The sequence below is a fragment of the Erpetoichthys calabaricus genome, chromosome 8 (genome assembly GCF_900747795.2).
Source record: "Erpetoichthys calabaricus chromosome 8, fErpCal1.3, whole genome shotgun sequence".
Lineage (NCBI taxonomy): Eukaryota > Metazoa > Chordata > Cladistia > Polypteriformes > Polypteridae > Erpetoichthys > Erpetoichthys calabaricus.
Window position 1 is genome coordinate 95,942,651 of NC_041401.2, and position 20,017 is coordinate 95,962,667.

The 20,017-nt window shown below is 38.3% G+C and overlaps 1 protein-coding gene across 1 annotated transcript in view; it reads left to right on the forward strand.

The window, feature by feature from the left end:
* The first annotated feature begins 33 nt into the window (after positions 1-33).
* Positions 34-20,017, forward strand: part of tmem132e (transmembrane protein 132E) — a 636,104-nt gene continuing 616,120 nt past the window's right edge. The window contains exon 1 of the mRNA XM_028807114.2: positions 34-1,139. Within this exon, the coding sequence (XP_028662947.1) occupies positions 1,082-1,139 (58 nt within the window). The 5' untranslated portion in view covers positions 34-1,081. The remainder of the gene's footprint in view (positions 1,140-20,017) is intronic.

Here is a 20,017-nt window from a genome sequence, read left to right on the forward strand (position 1 = left end):
GCGATGGCTCGTCGCCGAAGAGCGAGCTGAAAACTCCGAGGCAGTCATTCAACAGCGAGCGAGGGAGCAGAAAAGGAGCAGCTTTGGAAGGAGCTGTCCAGGGTCTGTACAATACAGAAACAGTAAAAAAAGACGCTGTGTATTTGTTCTTTGGATATAAACCACTGATGAATATACCGTGGCAGGGCTTCTTCTTCTTCAATTACCTTATCAGTGCGACGGAGCTAGAAAAGTCACTTGGAGCATCAGTGTGATAGCCAAGGCAGTGAACTTGAACTGAGAAGAGTGAGAACTGGTTTTGAGGACAACGCTGCGCTTGGATTCAATTAATCGTATACTAAAAGAGCAACTGGACGTGCGCATTTGGTTTGTGTGACTGTGTTAGAGTTCTTGACTCTAAAAGAACAGAACTGCAATCTTGCTAAATATTCGTCATTCTCTGTGATTGTTTTCTTGAAATGATAAGTGTGCTCACAAGACGAAGGAATCGCTTCTGGGGACACGTGTAAAATTAGACAGATAATACCCAGGCGATAAAGGGGATCTGTGAATGGCCGTGCAGTTGACTGGCTACAGGCAGTGCGGCGAGGGCTGCATGCACTGCTAATGTGGATGCCACGCACTCGCGGTATCTCCCTCCCGCCGGGCTCAGCGAGACGGGCGCGCGAGAAAGGGCGATTACAAAGTTTCGGTGCCAGGATCAAGTGCACGCTGTGGGACGGACCAGTGTCAGATCTGAAATTTAGTCTTTTTTGTGTAAATATGCCGATATAGGTGGAAGGATTACAATACATACAGTTACATATTGATTTTTGTAACGTTGGTTTCAGATCAGAGACATCCGTTTCTCTTTGGATTTACCCGTCTTGTTTCCGAACACTGTACAAGGAGCGGCTCCAAGCAAAGCACTGCACGTGACAACGTAAAGAACAACCTGAGACAAATCGAGACTGAGAACACCGCGAATGCGGAAGTGACCAAAATAAGTCCTGCGTGTTCGTGGGCAAACAAAAATTGTATTATTCAATACACGTCCTCAGAAGACAACGAAATTATTGTGGATTTACTTCAATCACTTACGATGCCCATTACTCGTGGAATTGCCCTGCTGCTCCTCTTAACTGTCCTCATCGCCAAGGGTAAGTCGGATACTTGTTATGTTTTTGAGACCGACACACACACGCGCGCGCGCGCGCACACACACACACACACACACAAAACGCGCAGGGATTTAGGACAACAGGATTGGAAGCTACTGTTAGTTCTTAAGTGCGGGATTCCGCGCGTTTATAAAGAGCCGATCGCTGGTCTAAATTTAACTTGTATGAATGAGAGGCTGTGGATTGGTGAGCGCGATTATACATGATTCAAACCAGAATAATTAAAACAACAGTTGACAGGAATGTTGGGAGCGACGCTTAAGGAAAATTCAGCATTCTTTAGGTGGAATTAGACATCGATTGTATGTCACAGGCCATTCCCACATGTTACGCTTTCCTTCGCTGCGTATACCATATATAAACGCTTGCCTGTTTCATCCCGCGTTAAAAACCTGTCACGGTCCTCCCTCCCTTGGTTAATAACCTGCACTAATTACGATGGCAGGGATGATTTAAACTGTCCGAATATTAATTACGATGGCAGGGATGATTTAAACTGTCCGAATATTTTGGTGAGCAAAGGCCTTCTTAGTTTTTGTGTAGTTATTGAAGTTTGCATTTTTGTATCCACTCTTAATACCTGTTTCTCATTTTTCACTTCAAATCTATCGAGATCCGTGACTCGTAGTTTGCCACATTAAAGGCAGGTGTATGAGTTGGACGCAGACAGTAGTGCCTAGTCTTCAAAGCTGATGAAAGAAATAAAGCAAATGTATTTTTCTTTTTAGTCTGAAGCAGTTCGTAATTGTATTTTCACTCTTGTTCAAACTTGAGTTTTACAGTCAGTTTCCTTCCCGTCGTGTTCCCCAACCTATTATTAAAAATACTGCTAGTTGATTTTCTCTTTGTAATTTAAAATATACCAGCGCATAAGTGTGGTTTTGCTCTCTAGTCCCAAGCCCAGCAGCACAAAAAAAAACAACTTTAAAGAGCGTCTAAATTATTTGGCCCTCTACATTTTGTTGGATACAGTATTTAGGTTGAAAACAACATCTGCTAGGTAATTATTCCAGTGGTAAAAAGACATGCGATCAGAAAACAGTGAGGCTTTTGAACTATTTGGTGTTCAATATTGTGTTAAAAGAAGGGGATTTAAAGGGACCTACCAGGTAGAAAGGGTGTGGCAAAGCAATAGAATCTTTCTTTTGAAGATTTGAACATGTGCCATTATTCTTCTTTTTGCGTTATTTCCTGCCCATTAATCTTGAACGCGATGCTATTTGCCTGATCTTGTTTTCATACCTATTTCTTCACCAATGATAACAGATAATAGTCTCTTTTTCTTGCTCCGATAGCTGCCCTTGCTTTGCAGAACACTGAATGCATTCTTTTCTACACATTTCATGCTTCTTGTTTTATTTGCACAACCTTATTCCTAGACAATCTGTAATATGCCAACAAACATTTTGATCTGGAGATGTAGACGTTGATTCACAGTATAACAAAAGAGACTCTGCCTATGTTAAGTGCTTGAGAACCTGTAACATGGTAGAGACTTGGATAAGTAAGAAATGCCTGGGTATTCCATAACTGTGATTCCCAGGCTCTTTTAAGGGTTTTCTTTATTGCCTGGTTTTAACTTATTTAAAAAGTACCAGCCCAGTTCCAATAACTGCACTTTCAAGAACATAATTATTTCTATCGCTTGATTAACTGAGAAAAATACCAACATTACAGTACATAAAATATTTATGTTTAATAGGTTTACAGAACATTAAAATCTTGGTTATTCAGTTTCAGTCATTAAAAGCATATTAAAACTACAAAATGGAAAAATCATTTGAAAGAAAAATCATTTCTTTGGTATGTAGATGAGATATTACGGTAAAAGCCCAATGTACGTGCTGTTGTTGCCTAGTTTATGTGTACCATTAAGCAATTCACTATATTGATTATATATTCAGTATATTTGCTTATTGCAAAATTTTCAGCCCCACATAAGACCATTGCTTGGGCTAACAATGTTAACCATTAAGTTACTACTAATAATAACAATAAATTTAAAACACAGAAGAAGTTTTCTTTGGTGATACTCAGTTTAATTCTAGCTTTAAGTCTTGAGACATTTTATACAAGAATCCCATATGCCTGACGTATCAATGGATCCCAAAGTTACAAAATAAAATGAAAAAGTGGTCATCACAATAATTTGTTAATATAAGGAACAGCACACGTCTCATCTGGGCATATCTCCAGTCTGCTTCATCTCATTTTTCTCCTGTTTTAACCTGTTGACCAAAGCTTGTGAGATCCACCAACCAAACTCAAAGATCCTTAATTAAGCAGGACACTTTCAATACTATGATAACCTGTGAGATCTCTCTACTCTAGTAACAGCTTCTTTTCTCAAATTAATTTTACTTTTACTGCAGTTCTTATTATGGACAATCTTTTTAAATTAGTTAAGCTCATGCACCAGCATTTAATTTTTCTAATCGTCATTTCTATTGCACGAGCCATTTACTGTATATTTCTTCTGTGCCCACAGACTGGAACAGGGCAATCCTAACACTGATTAATATATGTAGTATATATACATATTAGACACACTATAATCTTAAAATAAACTAAACAAAGCATTTTGCGGGGAGCATCCTGTATTAACTGTGTTTGACGACACAGTCTCTGATTATTCAAAGGATGTCCTACAACAGATACTGCAGCATTAATTCATTTACAATGTCATTAAAAAAAGAGAATTTAGTCAGCCTAGATGTTGGGGTTTTTTTGTCATCTTTGCAACATGTTTTAATTTCCTTGCAGTTTGTCATACTTGTACTGTATGTGGTGTCTTTCTCTAATGTTTAAATGTGTTTTGGTTCTGCTGTGTGCATAGTTGGTACAGTATATACATAGTTAATGAATTTATTTAGTCTGCATGTATTTTGCTATGTTATTTCCACTGGCTATGCCATAGGGAGCTGTTTCACACAACACTGATTTAATAAGAAAACTAACTCACTAGCTGTTCAGAATCAACAGTTATTGGCCATATGCACGAAAGATATACAGTATTCAATAATGTAATGTTTTTAATTGTATCTATAATTTTGTCTATGAATGACAATCTCTTGATTTTGCTAAACGTTTTACAAATCTGCACACCAATTAAATGAATGGTATTTAAACCCCAAAAAAAGATTAACTCTGAACTAACAATTAAAAAAAACAAATGAATACCACAATAAAAGATGAAATTGTCATTGTTTTGCAATCAGTGTACAGTAATTAACTCCGTTTACATTCCAACAGTTTTGCTTCTGTAAGGATTATTATAAGTGCTCATTTATATAAACACATTGCTCTTCAAGCAGCATCACCTGCTTTTCCCAAGTTAAACTCATTTAAAATGTAACAGACCCAAACACTTCGATGGGTCATCATTCCTATGAAGGCACACTTTTGCATTCAGCAAGCATTGAGTGGCTAGTTAGCTTAAAATATGTATCTTTTCTGTGTTAGACGAAGAATTACTTTATACTTGGTGGAGTTCATTTGTAGAATCATCAACTGTGTTTGAAATACATAATGACATTTTCAAACTTGGGGGTTCTATTTTAGCAACATTAGATACAAGGTCTGGAGGGGGTGCTGGTTCATTACAGGGCCACTCACACACAACCCCATGTAGATTTTATTTAGAATCTGCAATTAACTTAACCCGCTCATCTTTGGGATGTGGAAGGAAAGCCAGAGTACCAGAAGAACTTGCATTTATAAGTGCACAGATACTTACCGAGCATGAGATTCCAAACCAGGATTCTGGATCTGTGAGGCAGCAGTAATGCCGAGATTGAAAATAAAAGATGGTAATATAGTACTATTGACTAAATATTTGCTTGCTATAGCTCTGTGAAATTTATTTTGATGAAAGAATTAAAGCCAATCTGATCATGAAAAACTGACTGTATACTTCCCATCCCCATATGAAATTTATTATTAATTGATCAGTAAGGTTGAGTGCATTATTAAAGGTGACGTATATCAAAAAGGTAACTGGCCTGCGAATTATGATCAGATCTGATACCAGGTGTTCATTATGTTTGAAATGTGAAAAGTCCTTGATTTCGATTAAGAAACCAGTTGCCTAAGCGTTTAGTTTCTGGTGCCCTAATTATTTTCAGAATCTGCCTGTCAGGGCACCACTTGGGGGCATCTGATGCGCTTCGTAAATGCAACTTTAGGATCTTGCAGTCGCGAGTGCAATACGGAGAACTGGCTGTGTTGGCTGGCTTGTCGATTCTTGTGTATGATTAATGTTTTAATGTTTTAGGCGTAAGTGCCCCCCAACCCCCCAACCATCCACAACTCCACCATCATCTCTCTGGAGAGAATGTAATGGTCCCTGTTTGAAAAGGGACAATCGATGATCCAGACTAGTGTGTCGTGCCAAAAGCAGCATTGGCTGGTTAAATATTTGCATGCGCAGAGGCCGCTGAACTGAATATGCGAGTGCTGTCATTTAGATTCACGCCACCCCCACCGCCGCTGGTAATAAGACATGAAAATCAAATCCTTTTCTAAGGTAACCAGGGCGCAGAATAGGCTCATTCACCGGCTGATTTATGTCTCAACCTTTTAACTCTAATTATTATCCCACGCCTTGCAGCATGCCTTCCGCTTTATTTTAAAAAAATTGAGGTCGCGCCACAGCGGAGATTGTGCACGGGCTTGAGCGCCGCATATAATAGCTTGGTTTCATTCGTATGTGGGATGCGTTCAACAGCGGCTGCCGTTGCCACACAGCGCAGCATAATATTGGCGAGACGTGCCCTAGAGAAGGCGAGACACGCAAATCAAGGCGGCTTTCGGCTGACATTAGTGCTACTTAGCATAAGGGGAGTGAAAGTGGCTCGGGCGACGCGTCGGCTAGCCAGTTACTCCCTCGGCATGCCACACGGTCAATGGCTCAAACGTATCTCGCAGGCAGCCTTAATGAGTGCAAGGTGCACTGGTGCCTGACGTCTGCTAGTGACAGCCATTCGTATATCAGATGTAGAGTCTTCCATCTGTCCGTCCATTTTTTAAAAATTCGCTACACTTAATGAGTTAAACTGTCAATAACGGGATTAGCACTCCGATGCATACACCGAGATCATCCAACGAAGATGTTATAAATTGCGCTTTTTGACCCCAGTCTTATAAAAACATACCATTGTGCTTGGTATCTTCAAAAATCTTAATGTGAACTTCTGTTGGAATTGATAACTAGCTGGGTTAAGCGTTATTGATCCAAACAACAGAATATGCCTCAGTATATTTTTGGCAGCAGCATCTAGAGGCAGTCTGGACTGGATTAGTACTAATTAGCATAAAGACACGCCCATCACTCCACCCCTCTTTCGAAATCAATCGAGTGGCAGGATTGTGACACGGACAGGCATAAGGCTCGTGTGTCCCTTAGTCATTTGCACCACTGCCTTTATTGTTGTAGCACAAGCCTTCCTAAATATTTACATGTATGCAGTGTCTATGTTTTGAAGGGTACCCCGACTGCAGTGGCTGAAGGCATTTAGTAAGATTGCAACTCTGTTTAATGTGATCTGTGATTCTAATGCCAATGCCATCAGACTTGCTCTTCCAAATATACTCGAAGACAACACACATTTATCACTGAAAAACTGCAGGTAGTTCTAAGACTGTACCATGCACATGTTCGTGTATGTGCTCAACTAAACATAAACACACTGAGTTTATAACTAAAGAAAACTGAAGACAGAATATTTAATTTCAGAAGATGAGCAGGCAAAGGAATATTAAATTATCTTCAAACTAAAAAAAAAAAGAAAAGTTGCTGGAGTTGTTGCTCTTTAAGCCTTCTCATATCATTTCATTAAGAATATACAGTATATGATTTGCTTTTTACAGAATACTGAGAGTCTTGTCACTCCATCTTTTTATGCAGTTATTTCCGACACATTGGAACTAAAGTGGCCTAGTATGAGTAAGTGCTGTGTGTGTGTGTGTGGGTGTGTGCGCGTGTGTGCGTAGGTGTGCGTATGTGTGTGTATGTGTATATGAGGCTTGTAATGAATGGTGTTCTGGTCAGGTTTGTTTTTTTTACAGTAAGCCCAATGCTGCTGTAGTTCTCTCCTGTACTAAGTAAGCAGGTCCGGAAAACTAAAGTCATGAGGACAAAAATAAGAAGCTAGAGGTGAAATTACTGTGACTGTAATTGTGTTGGATTTGTGGTGATGTATTGATGTAATTTTATTCTAGAGGTATGGGGTATCAAGAAAGATATTTACAAATGTTTCTAAAACCTTGTTTCCTGTTCAAGGAGTTTTGGCTTACTTTTAGTTTCCATTCATTTTTTTGGATCCATGTGAGCACATTTCTTCTATAGCATTGGGGAATATTGTTAATGTTAATTGTAAAGGGCATCTGGTTTACTAGCATAGGTTCATTGCACATGTACACTTTTTCTTTTTGTAGCCAGACCATTTATGAGTATGGATCTATTGACCAAATCTTACTGTAGAGTTGCAGGGCCTATTCTGGCAACAACAAACACAATGGAGGCACCAGGCCCGATTGGGACAGAAGTCCATGACAGAACACCCAAATACATACATACATACATACATACATACTCCCACAGCAATCTAGACCATTTAAAATTTTGCAAATAACTTGGTCCACACTCACATGGGAATATACAAACTCACATAGTTACTAAGATGAATTTTGAACCCAGTCTTCTGGAGTTGTGAAGCAGCAGTGCTGCCTCTTTTAGACATAGAAATGAGGAGATCTATTCAAATGTTTGATAAATGGGGCCAATGATTATGGAAACTATTGCAAATGTTCCCTATAACCTTTGCATGGCTAATGATGGTTGCTGGGATAGCTGTAATGAAACTGCTTTTACAGTCACATAAAATAGTGGCTTTCAATCAGCACTAACCTTTGCACCCTGTTGCTTAAATACAAAATGAATGTGGCTTCAAGAAGGACAGGCTGGGTAGGAGTGCTTTTCATTCTTTTGATAAATTAATCTATAGATTCATTTCATTTAGCACATCTAATCAAAGCAGAAGAAAGAAGCTTATGCTTTATTTTTGGAAAGTACTTGAGTGTAGTTGTTTTACAGAAATTATATTATTGTAAGACTACAATGCATTATACCAGGGACATGTGGTAAAAAGTACTCTCTATACTAAGGTGTATGTAACTGGATGAGGAGCTAACTTGTTTTCTTGACCTGGGTAGTGATAGTGTTAGTTAAACCACTAATTTATAGTGGTTTACAATATTTTAAATATGGAGTTAGAGGTGAACATTTTTTGCACCCCACTGCTCTTCAGTCCTGTAGCAATATTAAGAGAAAATTGTGATGATAACATTGAGTTAAGAAGTTCATACCAGAAAATTTTGAATTGTTAATACAAGCATTTTATAAAGGCAGATATCTGTTTAATCCATCAGTGTTTTAGCAGGTAGCCTACACTAACGGTAACAACAAAAATCATAAGCTTACCAAAGCAGCACCATAAACCTTAAACATTGTAATGGGTGGACAGGCTTTCCAAATGGGATGGAGGGATCTTTGCATGGCCAGGAGGCCCTTTTAGTGGATTAAAATTCTAGATGGATGGACATATTGACCAGGATAGTTGGCGAGCCCTTTTCTGAGTGGGGTAGTGAAGCAGAAGGACATGGGAAGAATGCCTATCAGCATTACATACCCTCCCTCCCCAGGCACTAGAGGGCAGTGACCCTTTAATGGAGTGCTCACGTGCACACCCTTGGATCAGCCTGGGAACTGTAGTCCTTGTTGGGCAGCACTGCTGGATGCCATGGGTGCCGCCAGAGGGAACTACCAAAAGTAGGTGTCCCTAATTTGAGGTGCTTCAAACTGAGCTGGAAGTGCTTCTGCCTTGAAAATGTTGTGGCTCCGTAAGTATTCCCTAGTCCAGCATAAAAAAAGCCACCTTATCTCCATCAGAATCAGAATTGGGAGTGCAGTCAGATGACATGGGAGGATTGCAGTAATGAAGAAAAAAAATTAAAATTAATCTAGTTGAAGGTATTGCCATAAAATAATGTTAATTTGAACTGGGACTGTTGGGGTGTAATTGTGTCTGGGGTTTTGAGGCTTTGTGATGCCCCGACCGGCCTCAGCTTATAAATATAATTTATGACTCCTAAATAACCTGACTAGACCAGTATAATCACAGTATTCAATTAAATCTAAGTCTAATTATCTCTAAACATTGACCCCTGTTGTGTCCACACCAATGTATGCAGAAAATACAATGCAATCATCCATTCAGTCCACAATGTCAGGTAGTTGCCTCTACTGAACGTTTTAGCAAGTCAGGAGTTAATCTGAAGAGGGCTATCAATCAAATGGTAGCAGGTTGTGAAAAGCAGAGTTTACCAAGTTTTAACTGAAGTTTCAATGCAAGTTCGTTTGGAGACGCTTATGCTTTGAATTAAGTTAGTGTTCCGCAATGTGTTACAACAACAGGTACTCTAGCTGTGGATCATGTTGATTGTTTAGTTTTATTTTGCCACATGTCTTGAGTCTCCTATGCTACTCTGCTTGATGGATAATTATTGTTATTGCTGTGTTTGTTGCTGTTGTTGATTTGTGAAAACAAGCTTCAACCAAAGATTTTACATTAATTGTGTAGTTATTCAAACAACTCAGATGCTCTATATAAACTAAAAACAAGGGAGCAAATCTAAAGTAGCTTGCAATGCCTTACAATAAATATTTAAAACCTCCTCTCTGCTGTGCACTGAAGATCAGGCGCCTCAAAAGTGTGTGAGTTGTTAATGCTTCATTTAAACGAAAGCATTACTACAATCTCCTCCTGCTGAACCTTTTGATTCTCATTACTTATCTCTGAACTCCAGCAGTAAGTGTTGTCTGTGGTAGACTGGTGGCCAAATTGGGTCATCATTTATGGTGTTGCCACTCCAGTATTTATGACAAGTCAATGGTTTTGACCACCGATGAACATACATTTTTTAAGTAAATCTGTTCAATACTTTGTTGTTCTGTTATTTTATGCTTTGCAATTTTTTTTATGCAATGAATTAGTGGCAACAATGTGGCAAAGTGGTTAGTGCTACCACTACGTCACTTGTGACTTAGTCATTGTCTGTGTGGAGTTTACACACACTTAATGTGTCTATGTGAATTTTTCCTGAATTATCTCCAATTTTCCTTCATCGTCCTTCCATGGATGACATTCTTATAGTAGACTGCACATAAACAGAGATTTTGGCAAGTTAAGAAGATTTCTGTAGGTCATTTGTTGGTATGTTAGGGGTTGTTACTCACCACCTTCAGCACTGCATGCCATACTCTTGCCCTACATTTCATAAGACATTGATTGCTTGGGGAAACTGCCAACAGTACTCACGATTCTTCCTTTGGTAGACATTTTTATCTTACCCTTGATTGATGAACACCCAGGCCCTGGCTGTTGTAGGCCTCTCCAGCTTTATGCAACTCTACAATTCTTCTGACATCCTCTGGCATTTCAAGTCTCTTATGAATAGATCTTTCTTGTGAAGTGCAGTCTGTCAGTAACCAAACTTTGTGTGCCTTTTTATGTCCGGAGGGTACCTGCAAACCACACCTCCATCTTGGTGGTTAGATGGGAGGCTCCCATTCTTCTTTCAGTGTGAATGTTTAATAGATATGTTCAGTATTTACATGAAGTACAATTGTTTGTGGTAGCAGATTATGCTTGTCTGTTATCATGGCTCAGTCGAAGATTAGACCACATTTTTATGAGTAAAGAATTGCTTAAATCCAGGTAATTCCAAAGGGTTCACAAATTATTTGTTGTGAATGTATGCTGTGAAAAATTTCAAACTTGTAACTCTTTTCAGTCTTTTAACAATATTGTTAGTGATGAACTGTTACAGCCAAGTCTTTGAACATCAGGTTAACTTTGTCATATACGATTAATATCTCCAGAGATGTGTCACATTTGTTGCCACACTGGCGCCTCATGTGCTGACCCTGATTATAAATTACAGGTCTCATCAACCGCGCCAGTGCAGCCGGCTGTATGACATGCCATTTGAACTAGTGGTCCATAAAAAGAGACTCAAAATAATGTGTTTTTTTTTTTTTTTTTTTTTTTTGATATTTACCCTAATAGACAGATAATGCTTCTGTTAATTTCTTCTCATTTTATTGAATTTGCTTATACTTTAATGAACACTGATTAATCAACATTTTCATTCAGGAATTGAAAATTTTTTATCTTATTTTCTAAAATTTAGCTTTTAAGACCTTTAGTGTGCAGGGATCCGGTCAACTCCATGCAATAGAGGTTTACTAGATTGAAAGATGAAGGGAAAGGGAGTATAAATTGTACTTTTTAAAATCAAAATCCAAATTATAAATGTGCTATAGTATTAGTTTAACTCAAATGTAGACTGTGTGGATGGCAGATGCTTAAGAGACAGTCAGTGGTCAAAATGTATTTGCGATGATTGTTGCAGTGTGCTTGATGTATTGCACCATTCTGATAATCTTATTTCCCCCTACTTTGATGTCTTTTTGTGCCTCAGTTGTAGTTAAGCTAGTGTGACAAGTCATCCTAAAAATGTTTTTACCTCATACCTCCAAGAGTGCTTTTAACTTAATGAGTGGTCAGGAGGATATTCATTTGAGAATAATGAATTCCTTCTCTCCTTGCCTCATTAGTGTCAGTTCCATCCAATCATTCTCTGAACTGTCTTTATATAGTAATGGGTTGTGGTCAGATACCAACCCCTTGGCAGAGTGCCAGTCCATTGCAGAGCACGTTCATGCACAAACACATTCTCACTCACTTGTGGTCTCAATTTGGAGTCATCAATTAGTGAAGAATAAACTAGTGTGCCAAAGCCCTCAAATAAAATCAGCCCAGACATGGGGAATGTGCACACTACACACATATTGCCTGGGTTTGAAGCTGAAATTCAGTCCCCGGAGGTGTGAGGCAGCAGTGATATGGTATCTTCATGCTGTTGGGCCAGGTATTTTATGTCTGTCATGAAAACCTTCAGCATGAGTGTGCTTTCTAGGGTACCATAGTGGGATAATCACTCATTTAATATGTGCAAACTGACCAATACGGATCAAGTGCTGCTACTGATTTTGTCAAGTTTTGGGTTAATCAGAAGCTGAAGATGAATTCCTAAAAATTGAGAAAGAGCTTTCCTTTCCTTTCCTGGAAGTACCTCTATTATGTTTTAAGTGCAAATCTGAAAAATGGATCTAATTACAATAATTAATTTATTTAAAATGAAAAAACACAAGTATTAACTTCAAACATATACCTTGGTGCTTGAGGGTAAATGCTGTGTGATTTGTTTGATAATTTTAGCTTTTGACTTTAAAAATGTCTCAGTAAGGCAAGATTCTTCAGAATTTTTATCCAAGTCGTTGAGTACGTAATGTCTGTTCACTGTGGCATGTAACGTTCATCTGAATGTGTTCACATGTAGTTAGCATACAGTAAATCCCATAAAGGAAAAATGAAATTCAAAAACTTTGAAAGCTACACTGCACTTCAAAATTGCATACACTTGCACTGAAGGAAAAGAAATATGAGCGCTCACGCTACAACAAGTTTCAAAAATAGCAGCTGTAGTTAAATTATCTCTTGCAAGACTGAAAAAGACCAAAGACTGAATAATTAATAAGATCTAAAGATCCCTAACTGGAAAACAACAACAATAGAGTGTAAGTTTGCTGGCTGGAGCCATGACTGTTTAATGACAGAGTTGGGTCCCCAGCTGATATCCTAATGCTGGCCTGCCTTTGTCTCTTCTCGCTGTGTAGCCAATAATCAGCCGTGAACGAGGGCAGCCGTTTGTTCATTAAAGTGTGACAGATACACAGCTCTTTCAGTCTGCAGTGGCTTGGCGGATTAGGAGAAAGAAAGGCCATGTCGAGGGGAATTTGCTGTGCCAATTAAAACCTGCTGCTGGGATTCCTTTGCAGCGCTTAGGCATTATGGCGCTTTAGCAGTAATGTACTTTACTCACTGCTGAGTACAGCAGAGCTGACAAACTGTGCCAGGAGGTAGAGATTATCAACCTCTTTTTAACACCTTGTGGCTCTTTTCTGTGTTTTTTTTTTTTTTTTTTTTTTTTTACGAGATTTGTTTTTATCTAATTTTATTACCAGTTCATGTTTTACGATTCCAGTGGGTAATATGGTGAGTTAGAGTTTTTTGTAATTTAAGCTTAGGTTTTGGGCAATAGATTATTTGCTAGCCTCTACCTAATTTTTGAAAATTGTCTATACATACATGGTATATCGGTGAGTTTTTACGCCTCTAGTAGCTCTTTAAAAAAGGGATTATAATCAATGTAATTTTCCATTTTCAGTCACCCAGAAAGACCCTATTTATCCCAGGCTGCAATTTAAATCAAATTATAATACTTTGTACAACTTGCTTTCAGCAAGCAAAAGGGTAAGTATACCTATAATTGTTAACACCAGCATTAAAGTAAAAAAAAAAGGTCATTTTTATTTTCTTCGGCTTTGATCTGTGTCAGTGCTGTTCAGCATTTACCATTCAGACCTGAGTACCCTGCAAGTTTGCCTCCATAAAGTTATCACCCTGTTAGATTATGCTGGGCTTTTACCCATTTTTGTCAGAAGTTTTCAGTAGCCATTATTTTGAAGTGTAAACCTGCCAGATCTCAGTGCCCTTACCTGTTTTATCATCCAGCATTTTTATTCATTTGATGTTGCTTTTCTTAAGCTTCCTGATTTTTTTGGTGGTTAAAGTTGCACCTTGGGATCAGATCAGATTTCTAACAAGTTGATCTTGCTAGATCTGAGTACCATTAGGATATATAGCCTTTTAGTCTGAGTCTGTCATGTCTAAAAATGAATAGGTTTACATGGTGATGTTTACACAATGACAATTCATAATATATTCACATTATCTTACAGCACAATTAAAAGCATTTGATGCTAGTCCCCCTGAGGAAGAACCATGCAATGGCAATACTGTACATGGAAGAAGGAAACACAGGAGTAATGGCAATTGAAAATGTATCTGTTATTTCACATTATTGACACAAATCTTTTTCTGGTTTTTAACAAAAACTTGTATTAGATGAAGTACACTTAAGCTTTTTTTTTTACTTACTGTATATCAGTTTTTCTAATTTCCAAGTTATCCAGCAGCAGTTGGCACCATGTGAAGAAGTATTTGCCCCATTACTCCCAATAGATATTTGCACCATTGTTAGCTGCAATGACTAAAATTCAACTTTAGTCTTTCACATCACTCTAGTAAAATTTTAGCCCATTTTTCTTGCAGAACTACTTTAATTTAGAAACAATGGTATTCTTTTGTGCATGATGTGCTTGTCTCTGGCCCTGCCCTTACTGCATCTCTATTGGGCTTTGATCTGAAACTTTGACTAAATCTGTCTAAAATTAATTAGGGACTTTTTTTATCATTGTCATGTTGCTTGCTTCAAATACAATTCAGCTCCACCTAATGAACAAATGACAGGACATTTTCCTTTGGAATTTTCTGATTACCCAGTAGAATTCATGGTTCCTTCAGTTATGACAAGTTCTCGGTGTCCTGAGACAGGAAAAACTCTCTATATGATTGCACTGCCACCACATTGTTTGATTACTAGTATGATGTTCTTTCTGTAGAATGCTATGTTTCCTTTCTATCAGACATATTGTCATCCATAAAGTTCCACTTTTGTCTCATCTGTAGAACATTTTTACAAAATGTTTGGAGATTATTCAGGTTTGATACTGACGTATGTGACAAATAGGAGAGAAGCATTTATATTCTTCTTGGATAGCAGTGGTTCATGCCATGCTATCCACCAGTTCAACCCATTTTTGCCCAGCATTTGTATGATGCCATGAACACGGACCTCTGCTGCGGCAAGGGAAGCAAGAGATTCTTTATAGAGTTTTTAGGATCCTTTGTGACTCCCTGGATAATAGCATACTGCAGCCTTAGAGTAATTTTGTCAGGTCGACCACTAACAGAATAGTTCAGTACAGTTCCAAGTGATTTCCATTTGAAGATTGAGGCTCTCACTGTGGTTGGCTGGCGTCCCAGAGCCTTTGTACTCCTTTCCATGCTAGTACATATCAACACATTTTTTTCTGATCACTTCAGGAATTTCCTTTGATCGTGGCATTATATGCTTGTTGAGTGTTTCAGCTGGGAAGTTCACTGTGAAGATGGTAGGAAACAATGTGGGTTGTGAAAAAGTTAGTTTATATTAAGAAGTACTGGTTGTAATCATCCCAGACTGTGTTCAATCAGCTGACTCTAATTTCCCCTTTTATTGGGTTTATTTAGCTAGGGGATGATTACCTTTTCACACAGAGCCTTGGCGTTTCATTCTATCAGTATCTGAAAGGCTTACAATCTTAAGATATGAGCCACTCAGATGTCATTAATTACTAGTTTAACCCAATTCTTATAGATTACATTGTCCTGAATGTCAGATTTCACTATGCTCGAGCTTTGCCTTAGGAATGGGTTATACTGACAGTTCTCAGTATCCTACATATTTATTCACTGTAGTTGAATCATTCCTAATATCACTATTCTAAATCTTTATGGCCTTTTAATTTGCCCTAGTTTGATCTCAATATTATACAACTTTAAACCCTACTAGATCTCAGTATTCCTCAGCTTTAATTTCTTGGAGTCTGAGCCTGTGATGGTACAGTTTATTTTCCCTCATCATTGTACTGTTATACTGCAGTAACCTGTAGGATTACCCTCAACACCCAAATGCTAATAGATTCCAGCATCCTTTGGATTTGTCTACATAGCTTTATGCTGACATTTAGTGTTCTGGAACTTTCCAGCCTTGGATTCTGATCCAGCATTTGTAACTTTCACCCAAAATGACGTTGATCCTGGTAGGCCCAAGTGTCCTGCTGTTTTGCTCTTTTTTTTTTTTAATATTTTAAACCTGTATTTAGTGATGTCTGGATAACTTCAGTATTCTAGATCCTGTTGTTTTTTTGGAGTTTAATAGTGTCATTAAGTTTGTAGGACTTTCATACGTTCAAGTCTGACTGCATATATTTATCACTGTCTTCTTTGTCCTTTACCCATGGATGTTTTATCCTACTAGATTTCAATATTCTGAAGCTTAATGTATTTCATTTTCATCAATTCAATTCTATGAGTTTTAAATTTGGGAGGCTGATCTTGTTAGATGTCAATATCCTACAATTATACATTCTTTTGAGTGTGATCCTGCCTGAGCTCAACATCATCGTACATTTTCACTTTGGTGTTTAATTCTGCCACATTTCATTTCATTTCAATCTTCTTTTTTTGACTTTCTGTCCTTCATATTATCTCAGATTTTGCAGTTTTACCATGTCACCCTTGCGTCACCCCTCTTTGTCTCAACTTTTTACCTCCTTAGATTCTTTAGTTGTCAGTCCTAAGAATCTTGATATTTTACCACCTCTGAGTCTGACCTTGTCAAGGGCCTGTGAAATGAGGGTAATGCACTCAAAATGCCAAGGGTTTCAGCACTCCTTACTAGCCTTTGTGATGTTTATAAATCACTTTGACACCATGATCGATGTGATACTCCAGCATAAAGCTCATATATTCCTTTCAATAATACAACAATGAAGGTATTCTTGAGAAATACAAGCCGCTTCATACTTCAGCCAGGTATCATGGAATATCTGCTTGTTTTGTTCCCTCTTTTACACTAAAATGAATTTTCTCCGTGCAGTTGACCTTGTAAAGAGAATGTTAAGCAGTTTTTTTTTTTTCTGTTGTGAACATTGTTTCTTTGCCTTTAGACAGGTAAGTCAATAATAATGCTATGGAAATGTTGCTGCTGCAGCAGCTGTTTTCATTATTTGGATGTAATTCTTGATTTCAGTCAAAAATTGTGCCTAAATTACAGAACCACTAGTCACTTGACTTGCAACCCCCCCCTCTTCCAATTAATTATTTAAATATTTATATTAATTTCCATTTATATAATAAATCGGTCTTTAAAATAAAAAATACTTAAGGACAGCCTGGTGACACAGGAGTTACAGCTGCTGCCCCAAAATAAAGCACCAGGAATTGATTCCAAATGCCTTTGTGCAGTTTGCATGACTTCCCTGTGTCTGCAGCAGTGCTCATCAGGTATTTCAATTTCCTCCTACAACAGAGTCAATTGGCAACTCTGCACCCTGCGATAGACTGGCATCCCATTTAAGGCTAGCTCTTGCCTTTTGCTGTTGTTATAGGCTATGGCACCCTGAATAGGTAGATGAATTAATGTTTCATGAAGCCTTTCATTAAAAGCTGCACAAAACATTTAAGTTGAAGATGAATCAGTGTGTGAAAGGCAGTGAGCGAGATAGCCAATATAAGCAGAGAAGACAAAAGGTGGAAATGAAGAGTCACAGCTTAAAGTGAGAGGCTTGCCAGCTGCAGAGTATTAATACCCTGGCAGGTTTTACACACACATTATATTAGTGATCAAGAGATGACTTGTTAATGTTTTGCTTTGTCTAAAAGAACCTGAGCTTGTTTCACTGTTGGTGCAACACTAACTGAGGATTCATCTGCGGTTTTCCTTTTCTGTTTATCACAGACTGCATTTATAAAGAATCAAATCATGACATAATGAACACATATGCAAGTGGCTTGTTCTGTAATCAAGCAAAGTTTACATCTTAATAGACCACAGAGTAAGCAATGGCTTGGAATGTAAATGTTGTAAAGGAATGTACAGTAAAGTACATGGTTGTAAGTTACAGTGCTCTGAAATGACTCCCACCTGTCTCAGTTGAAAGGTGACCAGAATTAATTAGGTGTTATATCTACCATAGAGAGAGTAGACATGTTAGGGTCAGGCCCCGGTTTTCCTCTCCATGCTCGAGCTGCGTGACCACAAGGACTTTTTGTTTGCTTGCACATAGTTAAGGGCCATTTCAAACACTAAGATAAATAAACCTGAATCCCAGCATGACACTCTCTCGGCGTTGCACAGTGGCGATTAGGTTTAGGGCTTTTATTTATTATAGCTGCAGAGCTGACATGTAGAGAGATTACAGCGCTCCGGTGTGTTGAGCCTGAATTTTCTATGAGGTGTCTGCTTTTTTTCTCATATCCAGATCCATAAAGTTGCGTTTACTGATCATGATAAATTTCGTTCTGCACCTGCGGAATTTATTTCTGGTAGATGAACTAATAAATAAAGTGATTATTTCCATCCAGGAGTGCTCTGTTAAGTTATGAGAGGCGTTATTAATTATGCTGTTTCTCCTCCCCATCCCCGTGCTGCCTAACGTCTTCCCAACCACCCCACCAGGTAGAGTGAGGTTGATTAATTGTGGGGCAGATTGTCCATCCATCTACCTCTCTACCGCCTGCGACTCTCCATAATTCATAACTTTGCATTGCAAATCCATCCGTCACGCATCCTTCAAACTCCACTGCAGTGTTTCTGGGTTCATGCTTTGCTGTGTAGAGGATGTTAGCAGCATATCACCATCTTAGCTCTCTCCCCATGTAATCGTAATATTTTGATTGTTGTTTTCATTCTTTAGGAAATACACCTCTTGTTGTTTTCATTCTTTAGGAAATACACCTCCTCCTCTCATTTCTACATTTTCAGTCAATTAAGGAGAATATTCTAGAACTCTTTGTGCTATATTCTAGATCCTGTGATCCAGAGCTCAGCTTCCTTAGTGCCTTTTACCATATCACTCGGATACTGCTTTCTGGCAGCACTCTGAAGCAAAACCTCCTGGAAGACATATTTCATGGTCTACTAAAATAGAATGAGCATAAAAATGACTGGCATAAAACATTATTTACTGGGCTTCTGCACGTAGGGATACATTTAGTTAATCTTAGCTTTGAAGGAAAATGACAGTGAAAGGGTCTGTCTAGGTTTGCCACACTGAACAGGACATGCCACACTTGACGTGGCCCTGCTGAGTGTGAGATTCAGCTGTCTATAATTTTCTTTTTTTTCTTTCATTTGAAAGCCTTGCCCCTGGCTTAGGCTGTCCAATCCAGAGGCTAGGTTTTTTTTTAAAAAAGAAAAATTGCAGGAATGACAGCAGACAGAATTATTATTATCTGTGTGTCCATGCCTTTACAGGTACTGTCCCTGCAGCATAATATCCTCTGTTTATGTGATCGTTGGCTAATATCAGTATGCTGTAAGCTTTGTGCTTCTAAATAGAAATGAAATCTGTGTGACAAATGTGCAAAGTCCTCCAGATTTCCAATTTGTTTAGAGTATACGCCTGCATTCAGAAGCCCAAGGCCTGGGCATCTCTTCTCTAAGCCCTAAGAAAACTGCAAATATTTTACACCAAAATAGTTGATACTATTACAGCATCCTATCGTTCATTTTCAAGGTCATTTTGTTAAATTCAGAGTCATGAGGGGTTGGGTGTCTGTGTTGGGTTTAAAGCTGGAACCAACCATGAACAGGGAGCCAGGCCATTACACTTTATGGTTATTTATTTATCTAACATGCACATATACGCACACAAATGTTTGGGACATCTGTGAAATTTAAACAAACTGGTTATGACAAAACTGAAAAACTCGTCATTATTGCCATGTGTTCAATGTCCATGGTGACTGAAGAATAAGGATGATGTTACATATGATATTTTAACTTTGTCTCATTAGTTCTGCCATTAAAGCAGGCCATGTTATTTATTCCCCAGTAGTCTGTTGCAGAAGATTTCATACATGTAGATTTTACTGGGTAATGGCCAAGCTGCTGTTCAGTTTTTATCAATCCTAGGAATCCCTGAAAAGAAATGGCACTAATCACAAATTCAGCCAATGCTTCTTGAAATTCTTCCGGCTTTATGAGATAACAAACCTATTGAT